We start from the raw sequence: 22,096 nt of genomic DNA, 5'->3' as shown, positions 1-22,096 counted from the left end.
AAAGGAACATGGTTGTTAGTGTTGGCTAAGCCTCTCAAAAAAAGTCATGGCTAAAGTCTGGTCACTGTCTTGGCATCTCTCTTGGCCATGCTGCATTGCCGTCAAAGTAGCATTCAGGTATAGGAAGAAAAAGGAGAACCGTAGCTGCACTAGCCCTGACTGTCCTGTTCATCCAGAAAAACAGAGAAGTCTTCCCAGAGTCCCCAGCAATCTTCTCCTTCTGTCTCCTTTGCTAGAATTTGCCTCTTAGCTGCAAAGGGGGCTGAGAAAGACTGTGTCTTACCTGGGGCTGTACATGTGGTTTCCCAAACAAAATTGATGTTGTGTTGACAAGGCAGGCAGGCTGGATATTGTAAAAAGTTAACATCCTGATCTCTTGTTAATGTCACTGGTCAGTGTGCTCCAGATGTCATACTGACTTTTCTGTAGCTAACAGAGATCCTTTGCCATGGGCTAGTGATATTTTGGTTACTGAGAAAAGGGTAGATGGGCACAAAGAGCATGGAGCATTTTTTTCCTTCCTAAATTAAATGTCACATAAACTGCTTTGCTTTGTGTTCAAAACCCTCATCGTTTGGATTAAGCTGATCTTTCCAGCTTTAGTTCTAGTGTGCTATACAGATTTTGAATATCCCGTTGTTTACTCATTTCTCCAGAATATGAACGTTTCCATTTTCACATCTTTTCCCACGCTGTTCCCTGTACCCTGCTTTCTCCTTATCCATGAAGACTCAGTTCAAATGATTTCCTCCTGTCGTACCTTCCTTTATCACCTTGCTCTGAAAGCATCCTTGGCTTTCCTTTAACTCCGAGCTTGTCACAGGCGTGTGGCCTAGTGTCACACTTTCTGTTGTAAGTTTTTGCTGGCACATGAGTGTCTTATTTCTATGACTAGATTATCAACTTCCTAAGTACAGTAATTGCGTTGTACTTACATGGTGTCCATTTGGCTTCTAGCAGATACCAGTACTTAATGAATGACGTGAATAAGTGCCTATCTTAACCTCAGAAAATAATACTCTTTTTCCCCCTAAGACTCAATTTGCCTAAAAAGAAAAAGAAAGCAGAACGAGAGGATGAGGACCAGGATCCCTCCATGAAGAACGAGAACAGTTCTGAGCAGCTGGATGTAGATGGAGACTCCTCCAGCGAGGTGTCCAGTGAAATTAACTTTAATTACGAATATGCACAGATGGAGGTCACCATGAAGGCCCTGGGCAACAATGGTGAGCAAGTCAGGCGTGCACTTGAGAATCGGTTCCAGTTGGTAGAGGCTGAGTTGGGAAGATCGCTTGAGCCCAGGAGTTCCAGGCTGCAGTGAGCTGAGATTGTGCCCGTGAATAACCACTGCTCTTTAGCCTGGGCAACATAGCAAGACCTTCTCTCTTAAAAAAAAAAAAATGGTAGAGTGTTAAAAATGTTTATGATTGGGGACTTTTAAATGTTAACAAAAAGGAAAATCTTTATGTTGCTATTCTCTGTATTTTGTGTCTTTGGCTTTAATTTATATTTATCAAAATGTTCTGCCTTAATGTGCAGTCAGATCACTTTGTTCTCATGGATAGAATCTCTCTTGTTTATTTTATTTTAATTTTTTGAGAGAGAGTCTCGCTCTGTCGCCCAGGCTAGAGTGCAGTGGCACCATCTCGGCTCCCTGCAATCTCTGCCTCCCGGGTTCAAGTGATTGGATTCTCCTGCCTCAGCCTCCTGAGTAGCTGGGATGACAGGCGTGCATGCCACCATGCCTGGCTCACTTTTGTATTTTCAATAGAGACAAGGTTTCGCCATGTTGGCCAGGCTGGTCTCAAACTCCTGACCTCAGGTGATCTGCCCACCTCGGCCTCCCAAAATGCTGGGATTACAGGTGTGAGCCACTACGCCCGGTCACATCTCTCTGCTTTAGAAACTTGCCTATCATTGGCTTATGATTGTATTTCTGGAGGATTCGCCATGTCTTAGATTATGTGTAGAACATATAATAGACCTGCTTTTTCTGCAGGGAAGATGGTTGAGGATATGTCTGAGAATAGATAGCAACATGAGTGATTGAAAGTCAGGAAAGCTAAGTTTATGCCAAATTGTCTTTAAAGTGTTAGGTGGTATAGTTAAGATGAGAGACAACATTACCATATAGAACAACATTTGAAGTTTATTATGTTGTAACTCTCGATCATGTCTCTTTTTTAAAAATGTGTTTAGATCCGATGCAGTCCATATTAAACAGCCTAGAACAACAGCATGAAGAAGAAAAACGATCTGCACTGGAGCGCCAGAGGCTTATGTATGAGCACGAATTGGAGCAGCTCCGGAGAAGGCTGTCGCCTGAGAAGCAGAACTGCCGGAGCATGGACAGGTTTTCTTTCCACTCACCCAGTGCTCAGCAACGCTTAAGACAGTGGGCTGAGGAGAGGTAGGTGGCCCAGAGGGGCCTGTTAACCGTATAGCTCAGGCTCGCCAACCTCTAACACACCTAGGGAAAGTGTCAAATGGAAACATTGAGATGGTGCTTACAAAAAGAATTATGTTAAAAGATAAGTGTTACAGCCAAGAACCACTTTGCATTTGTTTTTAAAAGGGGAATTGCCCATTTATATTGCATTATTTAAAACTGTTGATGTTAGGTGCTGCTCCATTTTCAGTTGGTATGGCTTTTGGATTTGGATATAGAAGTACACTTGATCATTGTATTATGCTTTAGGTTCTGAAGCTTGGGTAGATGATTTTTAGAAAAACAGAAAGTTGGTTATCTGGACTGATTAGCTCAGGTAGGTAAAGCATGGTGCTGACGAGATGTAGATTGCAAATTTGATCTCTGTATGGGCTAATTAGCATTGCATTGAAATGCCTTATCCCATGGTTGCAGACTGTACTTCACTAACCTCATACTATTTAAAGTTTGGTCTGCAGGCAGGCAGCTTCCCTTTCACCTGGAGGTTGATAGCAATGTAGGATTTCAGGCCTCCACCTCAGACCTGCTGAGACGGAATCTTGAGTTGATGAAGATCCCCTGATGATCTCCATACATGGGCACTGCCCTTATCCACAGCCGGCTTGCTGTGTGGCTGCATGCCAGTGCATATCATGTAGTTCAGGTTCAAGCGTGTGCATGGGTCAGTGTCAGCAACACAGTCCCTGCATGCAGACGACCATGGAAAAGCTCAATTCACACTTTGGCAGTGATGTACTACCACTGTATGATTTTCTGACTAGCTGCTTTGTGTTAATCTATTCCCTCCCTCTACCGCTTCTTTATTTATTTTTTAGAGAAGCAACGTTGAATAACAGCCTGATGAGGCTGAGGGAACAAATTGTTAAGGCCAATCTGTTGGTGAGAGAAGCTAATTACATTGCTGAGGAGCTGGATAAAAGAACAGAATACAAAGTTACCCTACAGATTCCAGCCTCCAGCCTGGATGCCAACAGGAAGGTAACGGCAGTTACTTGAAAAAAACAGATCTCATTGGATAAGATCACCTGATGTTTCCTGGTGTTATTTAAGCTTCAGATCCCTGTCTATGCCTGCCCCAAGTCCAGATCCTTTGTCCTCCTTGCTTTTGGGTAGAATTGACTTCCTTTCCATTCTCTGCCTTTGAGTGTATGTATATTTTATCTGCTAGGGGAATATACTCTCCATCTCACCTGGCCCTGACATTTCATTTTACTCAACTTTCTTCCTTCAAATCTGTTTAAATTCTTAGAAGTCTTTTCCGATTAATCTTCCCCAAGTGTCTTTTTTTTCCTCCCTTATGCTGCCACTCTACAACCCATTCCCCACAAGTTAGGTGTTCATTTTGCTTATGTTATTTTCTACTTGGAATAGCTTGCTCTGTAAAACTGCTCATTAGTTGTGTCATGGTGTCATGTATATATTCAGGATCATACTTTTTTTGGTATATAAAATGTAGGGGGAAAGTCCCATCACAATCTTCTATCTTTGCCATTCAGTTGGTTTTTTTCCTTCTTTTTTTTTTGGAGGTTCTTTTCTAGCTCTTGATCACATTCATACATAATTTTTGATGGATTAGGTAGAATTTTCTATTCAGATGAATTTTTTGGTGGTCCATGTGTTCTGTTTATCCTGCAGTATTCAACACAGCAAAGATCTAATTGATCCGTCTTGGATATTCTATTTTTTTTTTCCTTTGAGAGGGAGTCTTGCTCTGTCACCCAGGCTAGAATGCAGTGGTGTGATCCTGGGTCACTGCAACCTCCGTCTCCTGGGTTCAAGCGATCCTCCTGCCTCAGCCTCCTGAGTATCTGGGATTACAGGTGTGTGCCACCACGCCAGACTAATTTTTGTATTTTTAGTAGAGATGGGGTTTTGCTGTGTTGGCCAGGCTGGTCTCAAACTCCTGACCTCAAGTGATCCACCTGCCTTGGCCTCCTAAAGTGCTGGGATTACAGGTGGATATTCTAATTTGATAGCAGGGATTACATCTTTCTTTCCCTATGACATCTTAGCATTGAGGTCAGTGTTTTGTACAGGGTTAGATATTTGGCAAATATGATTCTTAGTATTTTGAGAAAGGCATTATAAATATGATCATTACAGATCATTGTTTTTGTATACTCTGTATGTATTCTGAAAAATTTTACATAATTAGAACACTAGTATTTGTAGGGCAAAGTCTGGGTACAGTAGGACTCACCAGAAACCGAAGAGGAAGGCCAGTCACAAGGAAAAGGTTCAGGGCCTAGTTTCTTCTTGAAGGCTGAGAAGTACAAGATCCTCTTTGATTTTATAGTGTACGAGTTGAACAAAGCAGAACAGGTTTTTCCCCAGTAAGCATGACTGCAGCGCTTGTCTCCATAGCCTGTTCTGGGCTTTGTTGAAAGGGGTGGCTCTGCTTTGCGGTAGCCATGTCAACACCCAGAAGAACTCACGTCACCTGGCATCTCTCCTTAGTTAGGCTGAGTCTGTAGTCGTTAATGCAACAGGCTATTTTTTGGTATTTGAAAACTTGTTTAATGTCCTGTCCATTCTGTGAACCCTCTTCTCTGGTGAATCTTTTTCTTATTTCCAATTTTGCAAGAGGGCTAAATTATGGTAGCTGCACCGTATTGCCCGTTGCTATTTAGTCCCAGGTCCAGCATTCTCCCCCAGGAAAGCTACTACCCACACAGGTCACAAATGGGATTTTTGTATTTATTCACTGGCTGGCTGAATATAAGGTAGGAGGGCCTTTAATTTAGACTGTAAGATGGCTGGGCGTGGTGGCTCATGCCTGTAATCCCAGCACTTAGGGAGGACAAGGTGGGTGGATCACCTGAGGTCAGGAGTTCGAGACCAGCCTGGCCAACATGGTGAAACCCCATCTCTACTAAAAATACAAAAATCAGCCAGGCATGGTGGTGGGCGCCTATAATCCCAGTTGCTTGGGAGGCTGAGGCAGGAGAATCGCTTGAACCGAGGCAGAGGTTGCAGTGAGCTGAGATTGGGCCACTGAACCCCAGCTTGGGCGACAGAAAGAGACTCTGTCTCAATTTAAAAAAAACACACACACATTTTGACCATAAGAATTCTCAAATGTTTGTTTAAATTTTTTTTCTTAGAAAATGATTGTAGGCAAGATGTTAATGAAACATCAGTGTATTTCAAAGTTACCTTCAGTTTTAAGTAGAACATTTGAAAAATTAAGCCAGTAAACCTAAATTGATTAGATAACCAGTAGATATGTCTCCCTCGGGGAAATGTGTAGGGGCTCTTTTTTTTTTTTTTAAAAACTTTGTGGTTTTTAAAAGTTCTAAAAATTTTTTCTACATTAAAAACACATTGCTCAAGTTCTTCTACTCTGAAAAAAATCCACATTGCTCTTATAGGCTGGAAAAACTTCAGAGCATACTTTTCTTTGGGGGGGGTGAGATTTGCATAACATTATTATTTTATTTAATTTTATTGTTATTATTATTTTTGAGACAGAGTCTTGCTTTGTTGCCCAGGCTGGAGTACAATGGCGCGATCTCGGCTCACTGCAACCTCCTCCTCTTGGGTTCAAGCTATTCTCCTGCCTCAGCCTCCCGAATAGCTGGGACTACAGGCGCCCACCACCATGCCTGGCTGATTTTTGTATTTTTAGTAGAAATGGAGTTTCACCATATTGGCCAGGCTGGTCTCAACTCCTGACCTTGTGATGTGCCCGCCTTGGCCTCCCAAAGTGCTGGGATTACAGGTGTGAGCCACCGCACCTGGCCAAACTTTACTATTTTAAAATGAACAACTCAGTGGCATTTGGCACGGTAATAATGTGGTGTGAGCACTGCCTCCATCTAGTTCTGTATGATCTTAATAAGAAACCCAAACAATGTGTATTTGGAAACTGGTGTCATTAATTTCTTCCACATGGGTGAATTGGGGACTTTTCAGTTTACTCTTTTAAGTGTTTCATGTTTTATACCCCACGAAGATGCCATCCATTACAATAAAACAAAATTCACCCTCTGAGAGGTAAAGGGACGTTTCTTCCCCATACACCACAGCAAACTTTCTCTCTCTCCCCATTGATACGTTGTGGTCATATGGTGGCCTGAATAAAACACTTTTATTTCAACTTGCTGTTAAATGTGGTCTTTTGGGTTTTAAACTTAAAATCGTTTCCAACTACAGTCAAAATTTAAATGTGGTGGCTCATGTCTATAATCCCTGTGCTTTGGGAGGCTAAAGCAGGAGGATCACTTGAGGCGAGGAGTTCCAGACCAGCCTTGGCCATATAGCAAGACCCTGTCTCTATGCAAAACAAACAAAATTAGCTGGGTGTATTGGCATGCACTCGTGGTCCTAACTACTTGGGAGGCTGAGGCAGGAGTATCACTGGAGCCCAGGAGTTCGAGGCTGCAGTGAGCTATGATGTGCCACTGCACTCCAGCTTGGGTGACAGAGTGAGATGCTGTCTCTTAACACACACACACACACACACACACACACACACACATATATATTTATTTTTGAGAGTCTCATACTGTCATCTAGGCTGGAGTGCAGTGGCAAGACTTAAGCTCACTGTAACGTCTGCCTCCTGGATTCAAGCAATTCTTGTGCTTCAGCCTCCCAAGTAGCTGGCATTACAGGCACGTGCCACCACACCTGGCTAATTTTTGTATTTTTAGTAGAGAGGGGTTTCACCATGTTGGCCAGGCTGGTCTTGAACTCCTGACCTCAAGTTATCCACCTGCCTTGGCCTCCCAAAGTGCTGGGATTACAGGCGTGAACCACCATGCCCATCAACTTCCCCCCAAAAATTTTTAATGTAAGTTTATACTTAAACTGAAGTTTATAAATAGATTTTGATTGCACTTGGGTATGAAGGTATTATGTTATAGCTTGTAAGACTTTTGGGAAGCTTTGTAATCAACAGATTAAAGGATGATTGCCATTTGAGTTTTGGTGTAATGACATTTGACTGATGGGGGTGGAATTTTCAGCTTTGACTTCCCCGCTGCCTGTGTGTTTCTCACGGTCGTTCTTACTCTCTTTACAGCGAGGCTCTCTTCTTAGTGAGCCTGCAATCCAGGTGAGAAGAAAAGGAAAAGGAAAGCAGATTTGGTCTTTGGAAAAACTGGACAACAGGCTGTTGGATATGAGAGACCTTTATCAGGAGTGGAAAGAGTGTGAAGAAGATAACCCAGTAAGTTATTTATGAGAAAATCACTTAATTGGTAATTATGGAAGGAGCTAAGCTGGAATGAGCCTACCCATTTCAGGGGAAAATTGTTCCTTTTCCAAAATTATAATCTTATTTCTGGAGTAAGGTTTATTTTAATCCCCTAAATTGTTTAGCAAATTAACAATTTTAATAATCTCTCTTTATGGTATCTTCTTTTTTCTTCTCATTTCTGTCTTTTAGATTTCTAGCAGAATTCTCCACTTTCCATTCTGACTTCTGTTGGTGTGCGGGTGTCTGTCTCCTGTGCTCTCTGGGAACCTCTTTAGGACAGAGGCCAGGCCTCATTATTTGTCTCTCCTCCCATTGCTCAACCCGTTTAACCTTGCAGATAATAAACCTACAATGTATGTTTTGTAAGTTGAACGTCAGTGGTATCTTAATATTTACACTACGAGGAGCATTTTTGAAGAAGTTTTGATCATAACATAAATGCCATAAAGCTATACATTGGTACTCTGTCCTCAACTTGCAGGTTTTCTTACTTAGATCAGCCGTGTACTCATATGTATTTAAAAAAGAAATGCATATTACGTATGTCTGAACATATTTTCATTACCGTTAGACCTGTTTCCGCATAGAGTTGTTTACTTCCTTTGCCTTTTGTTTTGTAAAAATGGTTTTTCCAGATTGTAATCAATAAAAATGTTTCTTATCGTTAGGTGACGTTTTTACTTAAAACATGTTTGTCCCTTTGGTACCCCTCTGCTATTTCAACTTAGAAATAAAACAACAATAATAAATACTAAAGAGCCACTCCCATATGGGCTCACCTTTCTTTCTTTTTTTTTTTTTTTTTTTAGACAGAGTCTCGCTCTGTCACCCAGGCTGGAGTGCAGTGGCACGATCTTGGCTCACTGCATCCTCTGCCTCCTGGGTTCAAGCCTGCCTCAGCCTCCCGAGTAGCTGGGATTATAGGCACCCACCACCGCTCCTGGCTAATTTTTGTATTTTTAGTAGAGACAGGATTTCACCACGTTGGGGCAGGCTGGTCTCAAACTCTTGACCTCAGGTGATCCGCCTGCCTTGGCCTCCCAAAGTGCTGGGATTATAGGTGTGAGGGCTCACCTTTTATTAGCAGCAGTTGTATCTGATGACTTGCTAGGAATAAGCAGAGCAGATAAGACTTACTGTCTTCCCCAAAAGAAAGGTGAAGTGTAGTTTAGCACAGTCTACTTCTTTTTCTGGTCAACATATATTGTTTATTTTGTGGCAAGATTTCCATGTAAAGGAGAATAGCTGATAAAAGTAATGACCTATTACTGGGATCGCTCTGTCATGGGTGGAGGATGCTGACCTCCATTGTGAATGGGAATGAGGAAGAGTATGTGTGGGAGTAATGCAGTGCTGTGCTTTAGCAAAAACTTTAGAATATTTTACTCTTAAAAAATACAAGAGTCAGGATGATGAAAGTTAAGTTTAATGACCTAGAGTGCATCAAAAAGCAGTAGGTTGAATGCATTTATTGTAAATGGTTTTTCTAAAGTTGTATGTTCTCAATCTCTTTACAGGTAATACGATCGTACTTCAAACGTGCTGATCCATTCTATGATGAGCAGGAAAATCACAGTCTCATTGGGGTGGCCAATGTCTTCCTCGAGTCCCTTTTCTATGATGTGAAGTTACAATACGCGGTTCCCATCATCAACCAGAAAGGAGAGGTTGGTTTTCTCTTCCTGCCTTGTTTCCTGTGGAGAACAGTTTAAGAAACAAGAGGGTGGTGATGGGATATTGTTGCTATTTTTTGTCAGTAATGTGTCTTATTAATACCTTGTGTTTCCAAGGACTCTGAGGGCAGAGTAACTGTCAGAGACTAGGCCTCTAAATTCCCATACAGCATTAACCTGACAACTTGACTGTAAAAGAGAAGAGAGGTCATCTCGAGGGAGCACGAACCAAATCTGGAGAAATGTTTCTGCCTTCCCTCATTGCTGCAGGTGGCAGGTCGGCTGCACGTGGAGGTGATGCGAATCAGTGGTGATGTTGGGGAAAGGATCGCAGGAGGCGACGAGGTGGCAGAGGTCTCCTTTGAGAAGGAGACCCAGGAGAACAAACTGGTGTGCATGGTAAGTCCCATCTTCATCCTAGGATTACGTTGATTCAAAAATCATTGCAGTTTTTCAGCATGGTACTGGTACCACAACAGAGACATAGATCAATGGAACAGAACAGAGCCCTCAGAAATGATGCCGCATAGCTACAACTATCTGATCTTTGACAAACCTGACAAAAACAAGAAATGGGGAAAGGATTCCCTATTTAATAAATGGTGCTGGGAAAACTGGCTAGCCATATGTAGAAAGCTGCAACTGGATCCCTTCCTTACACCTTATACAAAAATTAATTCAAGATGGATTAAAGACTTATATGTTAGACCTAAAACCATTAAAATCCTACAAGAAAACCTAGGCAATACCATTCAGGACATAGGCGTGGGCAAGGACTTCATGTCTAAAACACCAAAAGCAATGGCAACAAAAGCCAAAATCGACAAATGGGATCTCATTAAACTAAAGAGCTTCTGCACAGCAAAAGAAACTACCATCAGAGTGAACAGGCAACCTACAGAATGGGAGAAAATTTTTGCAACCTACTCATCTGACAAAGCGCTAATATCCAGAATCTACAATGAACTCAAACAAATTTACAAGAAAAAAACAACCCCATCAAAAAGTGGGCAGAGGACATGAACAGACACTTCTCAAAAGAAGACATTTATGCAGCCAAAAAACACATGAAGAAATGCTCCTCATCACTGGCCATCAGAGAAATGCAAATCAAAACCACAGTGAGATACCATCTCACACCAGTTAAAATGGCCATCATTCAAAAATCAGGAAACAACAGGTGCTGGAGAGGATGTGGAGAAATAGGAACACTTTTACACTGTTGGTGGGACTGTAAACTAGTTCAACCATTGTGGAAGTCAGTGTGGCGATTCCTCAGGGATCTAGAACTAGAAATACCATTTGACCCAGCCATCCCATTACTGGGTATATACCCATATACCCAAAGGACTATAAATCATGCTGCTATAAAGACACATGCACACGTATGTTTATTGCGGCACTATTCACAATAGCAAAGACTTGGAACCAACCCAAATGTCCAACAACGATAGACTGGATTAAGAAAATGTGGCACATATACACCATGGAATACTATGCAGCCATAAAAAATGATGAGTTCCTGTCCTTTGTAGGGACATGGATGAAACTGGAAAACATCATTCTCAGCAAACTATCGCAAGGACAAAAAACCAAACACCGCATGTTCTCACTCATAGGTGGGAATTGAACAATGAGAACTCATGGACACAGGAAGGGGAACATCACGCTCCGGGGACTGTTGTGGGGTGGGGGGAGGGGGGAGGGACAGCATTAGGAGATACACCTAATGCTAAATGACGAGTTAATGGGTGCAGGAAATCAACATGGCACATGGATACATATGTAACAAACCTGCACATTGTGCACATGTACCCTAAAACCCTAAAGTATAATAAAAAAAAAAAAATCATTGCAGTTTTTGCCATTACTTTTAATGGCAAAAATCACAATTACTTTTGCACCAACCTAATAGCTGATGTTGAGAACTGCAGGTCTTTAGATGGTAAGTATTACGTTCCTTTTCAAATTTTGGAAGTAGAGCAGAGCCTCCCCCACTCATGATAATGCAAAATCGCCTCCTCCATTTCCAAACACCTGCTAGTGAGCCAGACCTGCTGGTGACTGAGAATCCCTCCAGGAACCAGTTCTTATAAAGAGAAGGTGCTGGGGGACAGGAAGTAAGCGAGGGGCGTAGGTGCAATGTACAAGTGAGAAGGAGGTGAGGTGAAGCAAAGAAAGCCTAAACCTGACTCTTAATTCATAGCTCATCCTAGAAGCAGTCCTCTTTCTCAGTAAACATTTCTAGAATCGAAGCTGATGTTGAAGGGAGTAAGTTACATGGCAGCCACAAGGTAGCAGGAAGCTGGAGCTGTTGGAGTCGGACTGCTTTCTGTAAGGCTTCGCGTATATTGAGAGGGCTTCTGGTGGAATCTTAATTCACTGAAGGGTTCATTTTTATTATATTGTACTTGATTTCAGAGCAGCTCCTTTGAGTCATGTGATGATCAGAGATAGAGACATAGGGTTGATGACCCCACGATGGCCCATTTTAAAGGTGATGGACTAGTAAATGCAACTCTCAAATATCACCTTCTGCTATTAAAGTAAAATAACATACAAGGGCACTTGTCACTTGGGAAATTTATCCTTATTATTGAAAGAAAGTAGTACATTCCGAGTAATACGGGTTTCCTAAAATGAAGTTAAAATACCATGTTTTTTAATGGAAGATCTCAAACATACATAAAAGTAGTGAGAAATGTGTTACCGATCCGCATTGACCTTTGCTCCACAATTATCACCTGTGGTCAACCTTGTTTCATTCATACACTCAGCCACTTCTGTGCTGCCCCCTCCCTTAGCACCCCAGGTGCACCCCGGCATCATATCTTATCTGTGAATAGTTCGGTGTGTGTCTCCAAAAAATGAGTCCTTAAACCGGTATAACCATAATTGTCAAAATTAGTAATTTGTCAAAAATTAATAATTTCTTGATATCGTAAAATCGTCAGTTTCCTTAATTGTCTTGGTCGGTGTGTCTCTTGGGTCCGTTCAATCTTTAGGCCCTGGTATGCTCGTGCTGTCTGACTTGCTTGCTTTCTCTTTTTGCCTCTCTCACTGAACCTGCAATTCATTTATTGTAGAAACTGGGTTGTTGACCTGCAGTTTCCCATAGTCTGGATTCTGCTGATTGGTGTTACTTAGCATGTTAAGATGCATTTGCTGAAAATTGGTAGTTAGGTATACAGGTGTTACCTGGGGGAGGGAGGCAGCCAAGGTGCTTTGTAGGTGGTGGCCTGTGTTCTTCCATCAGGAACCACATCTTGTCTAGTTGTTTGTCTTTGAGGGATGATCAGCCACTGATGATTCTTACCTAGATGCATCATTTTGTTAGGAGTTACAAAAGAATGGTGCAATAATTCTATTGTCATTTCATTTTTCTCCAGAGAAAATCTTCCTATTACCAACTGTTTTGCTCTACAGAGATAATTTGTATAGAAAAGGAAGGATAAATGTTCCATCTGTCCCTTTATTTACAATTTTTATTTATTTTATTTTTGAGGCAGAGTCTCGCCCTGTCACGCAGGCTGGAATACAGTGGTGTGATCTCAGCTCACTGCAACCTCTGCCTCCCGGGTTCAAGCAATTCTCTCGCCTCAGCCTTCTAGGTAGCTGTGCCACCATGCCCAGCTAATTTTTGTATTTTTAGTAGAGACAGGGTTTCGCTATCTTGGCCAGGCTGGTCTTGAACTCCTGGCCTCAAGTGATCCACCTGCCTCCGCCTCTCAAAGTGCTAGGATTACAGGTGTGAGCCACCATATCTGGCCTAATTTTTAAAATGATGAATTGGTTTTCCAAAATGTGACAAGTTAGTTTTTTTGTCCTTAGTCTTAACAGCATGATTATGAACTCTTGGACTTAACCATATTTGGTGTGTGTCTATCTGTTGCATTCACTACCTGTATTTAAGCACAAATGTTCCCATCTTTGGCCAGTGGGAGCCACTTCAGTTGGCCCTTGAGTCCTGTTGTCATAACTCTAACCTTCCTGGACTGGGGTAGCTTTCTTGTTTTCTGGTGTGATGAATATTCTGATCTCATCTTGTGTATTTCCTGTCCCAGACCTGGAATCAGCCATTTCCCAAGGAACCTGATTCCTTTCAGTGGGAAGTGGTTTTTAGAGACCATATACTGGCATATAATGGCCTTTTATGTAAAAAGGATGAGGACAAATAAGCTATATGACAATAAATAGAACACTGGTAGAAAAACAAAAGAAACCAGCCTGGAGACAGTTAAGATATCATGGGTGATGAGTATAATTAGCCCCCAAAGAAGTCTGGATTTGTTTTTTTGTAACAAGGCTATATGCGCATGTTAACATCTTCATGTTTTCACTGATATGAAGTAAAGTTTGTATATTTAAAACCTGGGCGCAGCATCAGTGTCTGCAGACATTCCTGGGCTCCTCTGTCTTGAACAGCTGCAAGTTGAAGTCTGTGGTATTCTGACACCTTGTGGTAGTTTTAGTTTTTGTGTGCAGAAACTTTTTTGAAAACCCCACAAAACCCAAACAGCCTGTGTTCATTTCTTATGGCTGATAGTCTTCATTCCTGGCAGTTGCATTCCTGAGAGGTTGCCTGTAGATGAGAGTTCAGCATATGAAATCTTGTTTCTTGTCTATTTTAACATTAAAATTGTGATTAATTTTAATGGAAAAAAAAGGTTTTCAGATGGAATTTAGTTACAAAGAAGTATGTATTGAACATGTATCTACTCAATACCTGTCACAGGGCCAGGCGTGGTGGCTCACGCCTGTAATCCCAGCACTTTGGGAGGCTGAGGTGGGCGGATCACAAGGTCAGGAGATCGAGACCATCCTGGTTAACATGGTGAAACCCCGTCTTTACTAAAAATATAAAAAAATTAGCCGGGTGTGGTGACGGGTGCCTTTAGTTCCAGCTACTTGGGAGGCTGAGGCAGTAGAATAGCGTGAACTTGGGAGGCGGAGCTTGCAGTGAGCCAAGATCGCGCCACTGCACTCCAGTCTGGGTGACAGAGCGAGACTCCATCTCAAAAAAAAAAAAAAAAAAAAGAAAAAAACACGTGTTACAGGTCTCTTTCATTTCATTTCACTGGTGTGGTCAGTCTCACCCCTGTAGAGTAAAGTAGCTACTGGTATTCCCATTTCACCTAGGAGAAAACTAAGCCTAAGAAAACTAAGAATTTAAGTAATTTGAGCCAGCACACAAGCTGATAAGTGGGCAAGATCTATTTTATTTATTTATTTATTTATTTATGAGACAGAGTTTCGCTCTTGTTGCCCAGGCTAGAGTGCAACGGCATGATCTCAACTCACTGCAACCTTTGCCTCCCAGATTCAAGTGATTCTCCTGCCTCAGTCTCCTGAGTAGCTGGGATTACAGGCACGTGCTACCATGTCCGGCTAATTTTTTTGTGTTTTTAGTAGAGATGGGGTTTCTCCATGTTGGTCAGGGTGGTCTTGAACTCCGAACCTCAGATGATCCGCCCTCCTCAGCCTCCCAAAGTGCTAGGATTACAGGAGTGAGCCACCGCACCCGGCCGAGATATTTATTCTATTTATTTGATGTAACTCCAACATCTTGTAATCTTCCCAAATGCCATATTGCCGCACCTTAAATAATATAAATATTTAAAAACACTTAATGAGAAAATGATGGTTTTTAAAAACTTTGTGGAAAAATTAATTGCAGAGTACTGTTTGCTCAGTTTGGTTTGGAAGAATAAAATATGTCAGCCAATCTGTCTTTCATAGCCTGTCAGGAAGTAGCTGTCTAGGTGTTTCAAACTCCTGTTGACATCACAGAAAAGATGAATTATAATGGGGGTTCCTGTTTGTTGCTCACCCATTATATGTCTAGTATGGAAGAATATAAAATTATCTGGTTTGTGTAATTTTGTGTGTCATCAATACTTCCTGAAACGTGTTTTTGTTTGTTTGCTTGTTTGTTTTTTGAGACAGAGTCTCTCTCTGTCACCCAGACTAGAGTGCAGTGGTGCAATCTCTGCTCACTACAACCTCTGCCTCCCAGGTTGAAGCGATTCTCATGTCTCAACCTCTGGGAGTAGCTGGGACTACAGGCATGTGCCACCACATTTGGCTAATTTTTGTAATTTTAGTAGAGTTAGGGTTTCACCGTGTTGGCCAGGCTGGTCTCAAACTCCTGACCTCAAGTGATCCTTGGTCTCCCAAAGTGCTGGGATTATAGCCTGAAATGTTAAGATTATGTTTGTGGTTTCTGAACTACATGAACTCTTATGTCATATATTCAGATTTATTTTCATTAAATGTGTTTACTGGAGGTAGATTAAATCATACAACATGCAGAAAGTGACCAGGTGAAAAATATGATTTATGATTAATGCTCAGTCATGTGAAAATTGGTTTAATCAGTTATAAAGTCAGAATTTAGCTTAACTGACTTCAGGATTTCGTTTTCTTCGTAGTAGGAGAAGTTTTAGAATATTGCAGTTTATCACCAAAACTCCAAATTAAAAATCAAACCAAGCCAGGCATGGTGGCTCATGTCTATAATCCCAGCATTCTGGGAGGCTGAGGCAGGAGGATCACTTGAGCTCAGGAGTTCAAAACCAGTCTGGGAAACATAGACCTCATCTCTACTAAAAATAAAAAAAATTAGCTGGGCATGGTGACACACACCTGTAGTCCCAGCTCCTCGGGAGGCTGAGGCTGGAGGATGGCTTGAACCCTTAAAATTGAGGCTGCAGTTAGCCATGATTGTGCCACTCACTCCAGCCTGGGCAACACAGCAAGACCCTGTCTCAAAAAAAAAATCAATCGAATGCTGCCCACCAAAAGAAATATTAAGAATATTTGGCTGCTTAGAAACTGTTATAGGTATTTCTTCTGGGGCCTTTGGGTCTGATTAGACATGTATCTCCAGTTGCACTTTGTTACAACCACACCCTGCCCTCCTGGTCCAGAGCACGCTTCCTTTGATACGCCTTCCCCCCAAATCTGCATAGAGACGGCTTTCCGTAAACGCTGCAGAAAATGGTCAACATTCACCATCTTCACTTCCCTTCCTTCTCCCCCCACATCTTTAAATTATACATTTCCGGTGCTTTTAAGTTCCCCCAAACAATGTTGTAGTATTGTGTAACATTTTCAGTTGAGAACCTTGTTCCTTTTTATACTTTAAAATATCAAATCCGTGTTTTGCTCTTTCCTTGATATTTGCTGTTTCTTGGCACATACACTGATTTTGTTCTTCATTCGCTGTGCCTGACAATCTTGTTCTGTTCTGTGGCATATCCATGGTTAGCCAAGTTCATATCATTGAAGAGTGCTGATGTTTGAGATCTTTCTTCATCTGAATTAATGATGATGATGATGCTTATATTCTGAGAAACTAACATTTAAATGTTCTTAGACTTTACAATGTCCACCTCTGTAGTCAAGGTCCTTGTAACCCTGCGTCCAGCCTCTCACTAAATATAATAATTGCTACCACTATTTCCCAGATGCAGAAGTCCAGTCTCAGGGTGAAAGGGATTTGGCCAACATAAACATCATAAGCACCTAAGTTAGTGACAGAGCTGGGACTGGAACCTGCAGCTCTGACTCTGAGTGCTTGTTGGAACCCTCGGATTTCAAAACACACAGCCTTCTTTTTCCTTCAGGTTAAAATCCTCCAAGCTACTGGGTTGCCACAGCATCTATCCCACTTTGTGTTCTGCAAATACAGCTTCTGGGATCAACAGGAGCCGGTGATTGTCGCTCCTGAAGTGGACACCTCCTCCTCTTCCGTCAGCAAGGAGCCGCACTGCATGGTCGTCTTTGATCATTGCAATGTGAGTTTGTTTTCCGGAGTAGGTCAGCATTTAGATTACTCATGTAAAAACAAAACAGAAAATTAACCTTGTTTCTTTGAATAATTGTGCCGGTATATGTCTTGGAGCAGTTTCTGTAGAGTGTGGGGATTGATTAAAAAGTGTCAATGCATCTATACTCCTCCACAACCCAAAGGTGACTTTTGCATGAGAAACAAACACATATGTATGTATATATGCGTATTCTTCTCCAAAGAAAATCTATGTCCTATATTAGGTTACTGGAGAAATTATCTAAAACAGTTAAGAAACTTGTTTTAGAGAAAGTGAACATAGGTAACAGAGAAGAACTAACTTTATTGACCACCGAATATTCTGTGAAGCTCTTTGTTATTCTTTCATTTGGATCCTCACCATAGTTATCTTTGTTGATAGTGCATTTTTTTGTGTTTGTTTTGTTTTGAGACAGAGTCTCGCTCTGTCACCCAGGCTGGAGTGCAGTGGCACGATCTTGGCTCACTGCAACCCCTGCCTCCTGGGTTCAAGCGATTCTCCTGTCTCAGCCTCCCAAGTAGCTGGGATTACAGGTGCTTGCCACCTTGCCCGGCTAATTCTTTTGTATTTTTAGTAGAGACAAGGTTTCACCATGTTGGCCAAGCTGGTTTCAAACTCCTGACCTCAAGTGATCGGCCCACCTCAGCCTCCCAAAGTGCTGGGATTACAGGCATGAGCCACAAAAACCAGCCAATAGTGCGTTTTTTGTTGTTGTTGTTGTTGTTGTTTCTTCCCAGCTGAAAACACAAATCAGAGAGGTCATTTTACCCAAAGTAGTTCTTCACTGGTTTGTCCATGGCTGGTGACCAGCAGAATGTGGACTGTTGGGTCCCCAAGTCTTTCTTGCTCCTGCACCACACTTGATCCATTTCATCTCTTTCAAGAGAGAGGCCTCTTTCTAATCTGTTTAAAACCAAAATACTTCACTACATTAAAGATAGATGGAGAGGGGGAGACAACAACAGAGATAGGAGATTCTGTGATTTCTTTAATAAACTGTTTTAGAGCTAAATCCTAATTGCAATATGCTATCTTATAATAAAGATGGACAGGCTGGCAGAATTTTCACAAATTAGGTCTTTTTTTGGTGCTAATGATTTTATTTCATTATTCTCCTAATAGAGATAGTTAATTTTCTAAAAAGTGGGGAAAAATGTTTTTGCAGCACACTACCTTATTGCATATAACTTTTATATCAACACATTATAGATCGGTGTTGTAACACTTTATACAATTATGCTTTTAAAAATAGCTCCCAAAATATTGCTAACAAAATAGAATGCAAAGGTGGTCTTACATACTAGACTTTTGATGTGAAAAGTTTAAAAAAATTCAGATTTATAGTTATGTTTAAAGTCAAGAACCTTTTGCCATCTGAGCATCTATTATGGGTTTTAGATGATAGTTCTGTATAACTAAAACATTCCATTTTCTATTTTTCTCCCTGATATAATTAAGTATGTGATGTCTGGTATAAACAATCATAAGATTACCAGAAAGAGTTTGCTCTTCTGTAATTAGCTATTGTGTTTCAGGAGTTTTCTGTTAACATCACCGAAGACTTTATCGAGCATCTTTCCGAAGGAGCATTGGCAATTGAAGTATATGGACATAAAATAAACGATCCCCGGAAAAACCCCGCCCTGTGGGATTTGGGAATCATCCAAGCAAAGACACGTAGTCTTCGGGACAGGTGAATATTAGATGTTCATCTGATTCCATTTATATATATGTAATTTTTTTTTTTTTTTTTTTTTTTTTTTTTTTTTTTGAGACAGTCTCATTCACTCTGTCACCCAGGCTGGAGTGCAGTGGCACGATCTTGGCTCACTGCAGCCTCTGCCTCCTGGGAGTAAGCAATTCTCTTGCTTCAGCCTCCCGAGTAGCTGGGATTATAGGCATGCACACCATGCCTGGCTAATTTTTGTATTTTTGGTAAGGACGGGGTTTCACCATGTTGGCCAGGCTAGTCTTGAACTCCTGACTTCAAGTGATCCACCCACCTCACCCTCACAAAGTGCTGAGATTACAGGCGTGAGCTACCATGACTGGCTAGATTCCATTTATAATTTTTAAAAATTGCTAGAGATTAGTACTGCCATTTATAGAGGTTACTATTTTCTGAGCATGACCAGTGTTCCCTGGAGGGATGGCAGTGTCTCCAGGGTATTAATCACACAATTAAACTTCCTTAGGGAAGTGGACTGCAGAGAATGATGGAAGAAAGTTCAATTTGTAGCTGGTTAAGAAGAAACAGTGAAATGAATTTTGGAGAATAGTGACTTACCGTTATGAATTACTTTTAATTAATCAGCTGTAGAGAGGATGGATCAAGATTCACTCTAGTGTTGTCTTTAGCTCATAGCTTGGAGTGGCATCAGTGTTGGAAAGAGGTAGGCTTCTTTGTGGACTTAAAAGGAAGCATTAAAAGGGACTGATGAAATTGCATATGTTTGTGCTTTTCATCTAATTATAGATGAAAACTAGATTTTCTTTTTCTTTTTTGCATTTAGATAGTTTAGCAAATACTAAATTAGAAAGTGACATTTGAGATTTTTTCCTTGATTCTCTTACTGATCTGAGAAAAATACTTGGCACATCACTGAAGCATATGGCACTACCTTTGTCTGTTACGAAAAGACAACCCTGTTGTCTGCACCCGTCAGGAGTACATGTGCAGGTTGTTTACCTGGGTATATTGTGTGATGCTGAGCTTTGGGGTATGATTGATCCTGTCACTCAGGTAGTGACCATAGTACCCAGTAGGTAGTTTTTCAACCCTTGCTCACTTCCCTGCTCCCCACCTCCTGGGAGTCTCCAGTGTCTGTTGTTGCCATATTTTTGTCTGTGAATACCCAGTGTTTAGCTCCCACTTATAAGCGAGAACATGGGGTTTTTGCTTTTCTATTTCTGCATTAATTTGCTTAGGATAATAGCCTCATGCTGTATCCAAGTTGCTGCAAGGGACGTGATTTTGTTTGGTTGTATTTTTTTTATGGCTATGTACTTGCTGCTTCTGTACATCTGATCAGAATTTCCAATTTTTGAGTAACGTCTTTGAGATAGATTTGTCATATCTTTTTGAACAAAGGAGCCATTTCTAGTTCTGATATTGTGAGTTTAACTTTGCTTTCCATTATTCTTGCCAGTATGTACATGCATGGTACTCGCTGAACTACAGATCATTCTGAATTACTCTGGAGGTCATTTTCAGTGTTAATTCTTATGTGCGTAGGACCCTAAGCTGCCTGTAATGAAATAGAAATGTATGATTTTCCAAGAACTTCGCCTATTTCCTAGATGGAGTGAAGTGACCAGGAAATTGGAATTCTGGGTTCAAATCTTGGAACAGAATGAGAATGGTGAATACTGCCCTGTAGAAGTGATTTCTGCAAAGGATGTCCCAACAGGAGGAATCTTCCAGCTCCGGCAGGTAACAAGATTGTGAATGTTTATATTAGTTTCTTTGGTGCCAGAAAGCTTAATATTGGCTTCTTTTTAGCGGAAATGTTGGCAATAATGAAATCTAGACTGGCCAAGTCCATTTCTTACATTAAAATTCTCCTATCTCGTGTCACAAGTATTGCTATTAAATTTTTTTTTCTTTTAATACAGTAGAGAGACAGAGATCTTGCTTTGTTGCCCAGGCTGCTCTTGAACTCCTAGGCTCAAGCAGTCCTCCCGCCTTGGCCTTCCAAAGTGTTGGAATTATGGGTGTGAGCCACTGCTCTCAGCCAAATATTGCTATTTATAATATTTTAAAAACCAGTTCTGTTAGTGTTAGGTAAGAAAAAAATAAACTTTAAAGGAAAACTTAGAATTGATTTGTAGGACATAAACCAAACATATCAAACAGCTTTAGAACATCTAGGAAGACAAGGAGAAGCTATGTGACATGCCAGAAATAATAAGCATTCAGACTGTAAAATGCTTGGGCTCAATTCTGGCTCTCTAGTGTCCTAGCTGTCTATCCCTGAGCATGTTCAATAACCTCTTGCCTTTGCCTGTTGTGTAGGCATGATGATAACACCACCTTCATAGGATTACTGTGAGGATTAAGAGAGATGCATGTTTAAAGCACAGGGCCTGACATGCCAGGTGTTAAGTACACGCAGCTGGGTAGATACACATGCCAGAATCCACAGAGCAGAGAAGAATATGGGAGAGGCCACTTAACCCCACATGCATCCGCAGAGTCTGTGCTGCCAACTGTGAGAGGGAAATTTTTAATTTAATTTGTATACAGGATTTGGAATTTTTTTTTGCTATAATTTAATGCATTGTTTAGGAGACTGCCATATTCTGTGAGTTTCCATACTTTAAAACAGTAGTAAAATACTAGAATTGCTCTAGAAAATGAGTGTAGAAAGCATTCAAAGCAAAATAGAGAAAATTAAAGGAAAGAGAACATTTGCTTACATGCTGAAGTTTCCAAATGTTTTAAGAGGAGTATGATGATAAACACTTGTTCTCTGACCCCAGCAAATAAATTTTAGCAAAGTGAAAGGAGATTAGTTTAAATGAAAGCATGTGTTATACACATAAAATAGAATTCTTAAGGGTGTGAAGAACATCTTTTTCTAGGCATCCGTTAAAAAAAAACATATATCTTCTTCGAAGCCTTAGAAATTCATCTACTGGAAGGCAAGACTGGATAATTTATGATTTAGTGTAAATTGGATATTTAAGGATTTGTCATACTTCTGAAACCCTTTACTAAAAGTGTTCAAAGAAATGTTGGTTTATCAGGAAAGGGCTTTTTGAAGGATATGCCTCTTTACCTTGATGCTGAAAAAATCATGCAAGTTCTGAAAGGATTTTCTTATATGATGGCAAAAACCGCAGTTACTTTTGCACCAACTTAATGGCAAGAATAAAGACACAGAGGCCATAAATTAGGTCCATTTGGATAGAAAGTCATATGGAGAAAGAGCTGGAA

General features: G+C 41.0%; 1 protein-coding gene across 7 annotated transcripts in view; it reads left to right on the top strand.

Annotated features, from left to right (window-relative positions):
* KIF13B (kinesin family member 13B) overlaps positions 1-22,096 on the top strand; it is a 210,455-nt gene that overhangs the window by 123,654 nt on the left and 64,705 nt on the right. For all 7 annotated transcript variants that reach the window (XR_010113936.1, XM_055295848.2, XM_055295847.2 and 4 more), the window contains exons 16-24: positions 1,036-1,226; positions 2,200-2,410; positions 3,265-3,427; positions 7,476-7,622; positions 9,170-9,319; positions 9,596-9,724; positions 16,954-17,124; positions 18,693-18,850; positions 20,458-20,590. Coding sequence is in view for 6 of the 7 variants with exons in the window: in XM_055295848.2 (XP_055151823.2) it covers positions 1,036-1,226; positions 2,200-2,410; positions 3,265-3,427; positions 7,476-7,622; positions 9,170-9,319; positions 9,596-9,724; positions 16,954-17,124; positions 18,693-18,850; positions 20,458-20,590 (1,453 nt within the window). In the remaining variant the exon portion in view is untranslated. The remainder of the gene's footprint in view (positions 1-1,035; positions 1,227-2,199; positions 2,411-3,264; positions 3,428-7,475; positions 7,623-9,169; positions 9,320-9,595; positions 9,725-16,953; positions 17,125-18,692; positions 18,851-20,457; positions 20,591-22,096) is intronic.

The sequence above is a fragment of the Symphalangus syndactylus genome, chromosome 10 (genome assembly GCF_028878055.3).
Source record: "Symphalangus syndactylus isolate Jambi chromosome 10, NHGRI_mSymSyn1-v2.1_pri, whole genome shotgun sequence".
Classification (NCBI taxonomy): domain Eukaryota; kingdom Metazoa; phylum Chordata; class Mammalia; order Primates; family Hylobatidae; genus Symphalangus; species Symphalangus syndactylus.
Note: the sequence above shows the minus strand (reverse complement) of the source record. Positions and strands in the feature narration are given on the sequence as shown.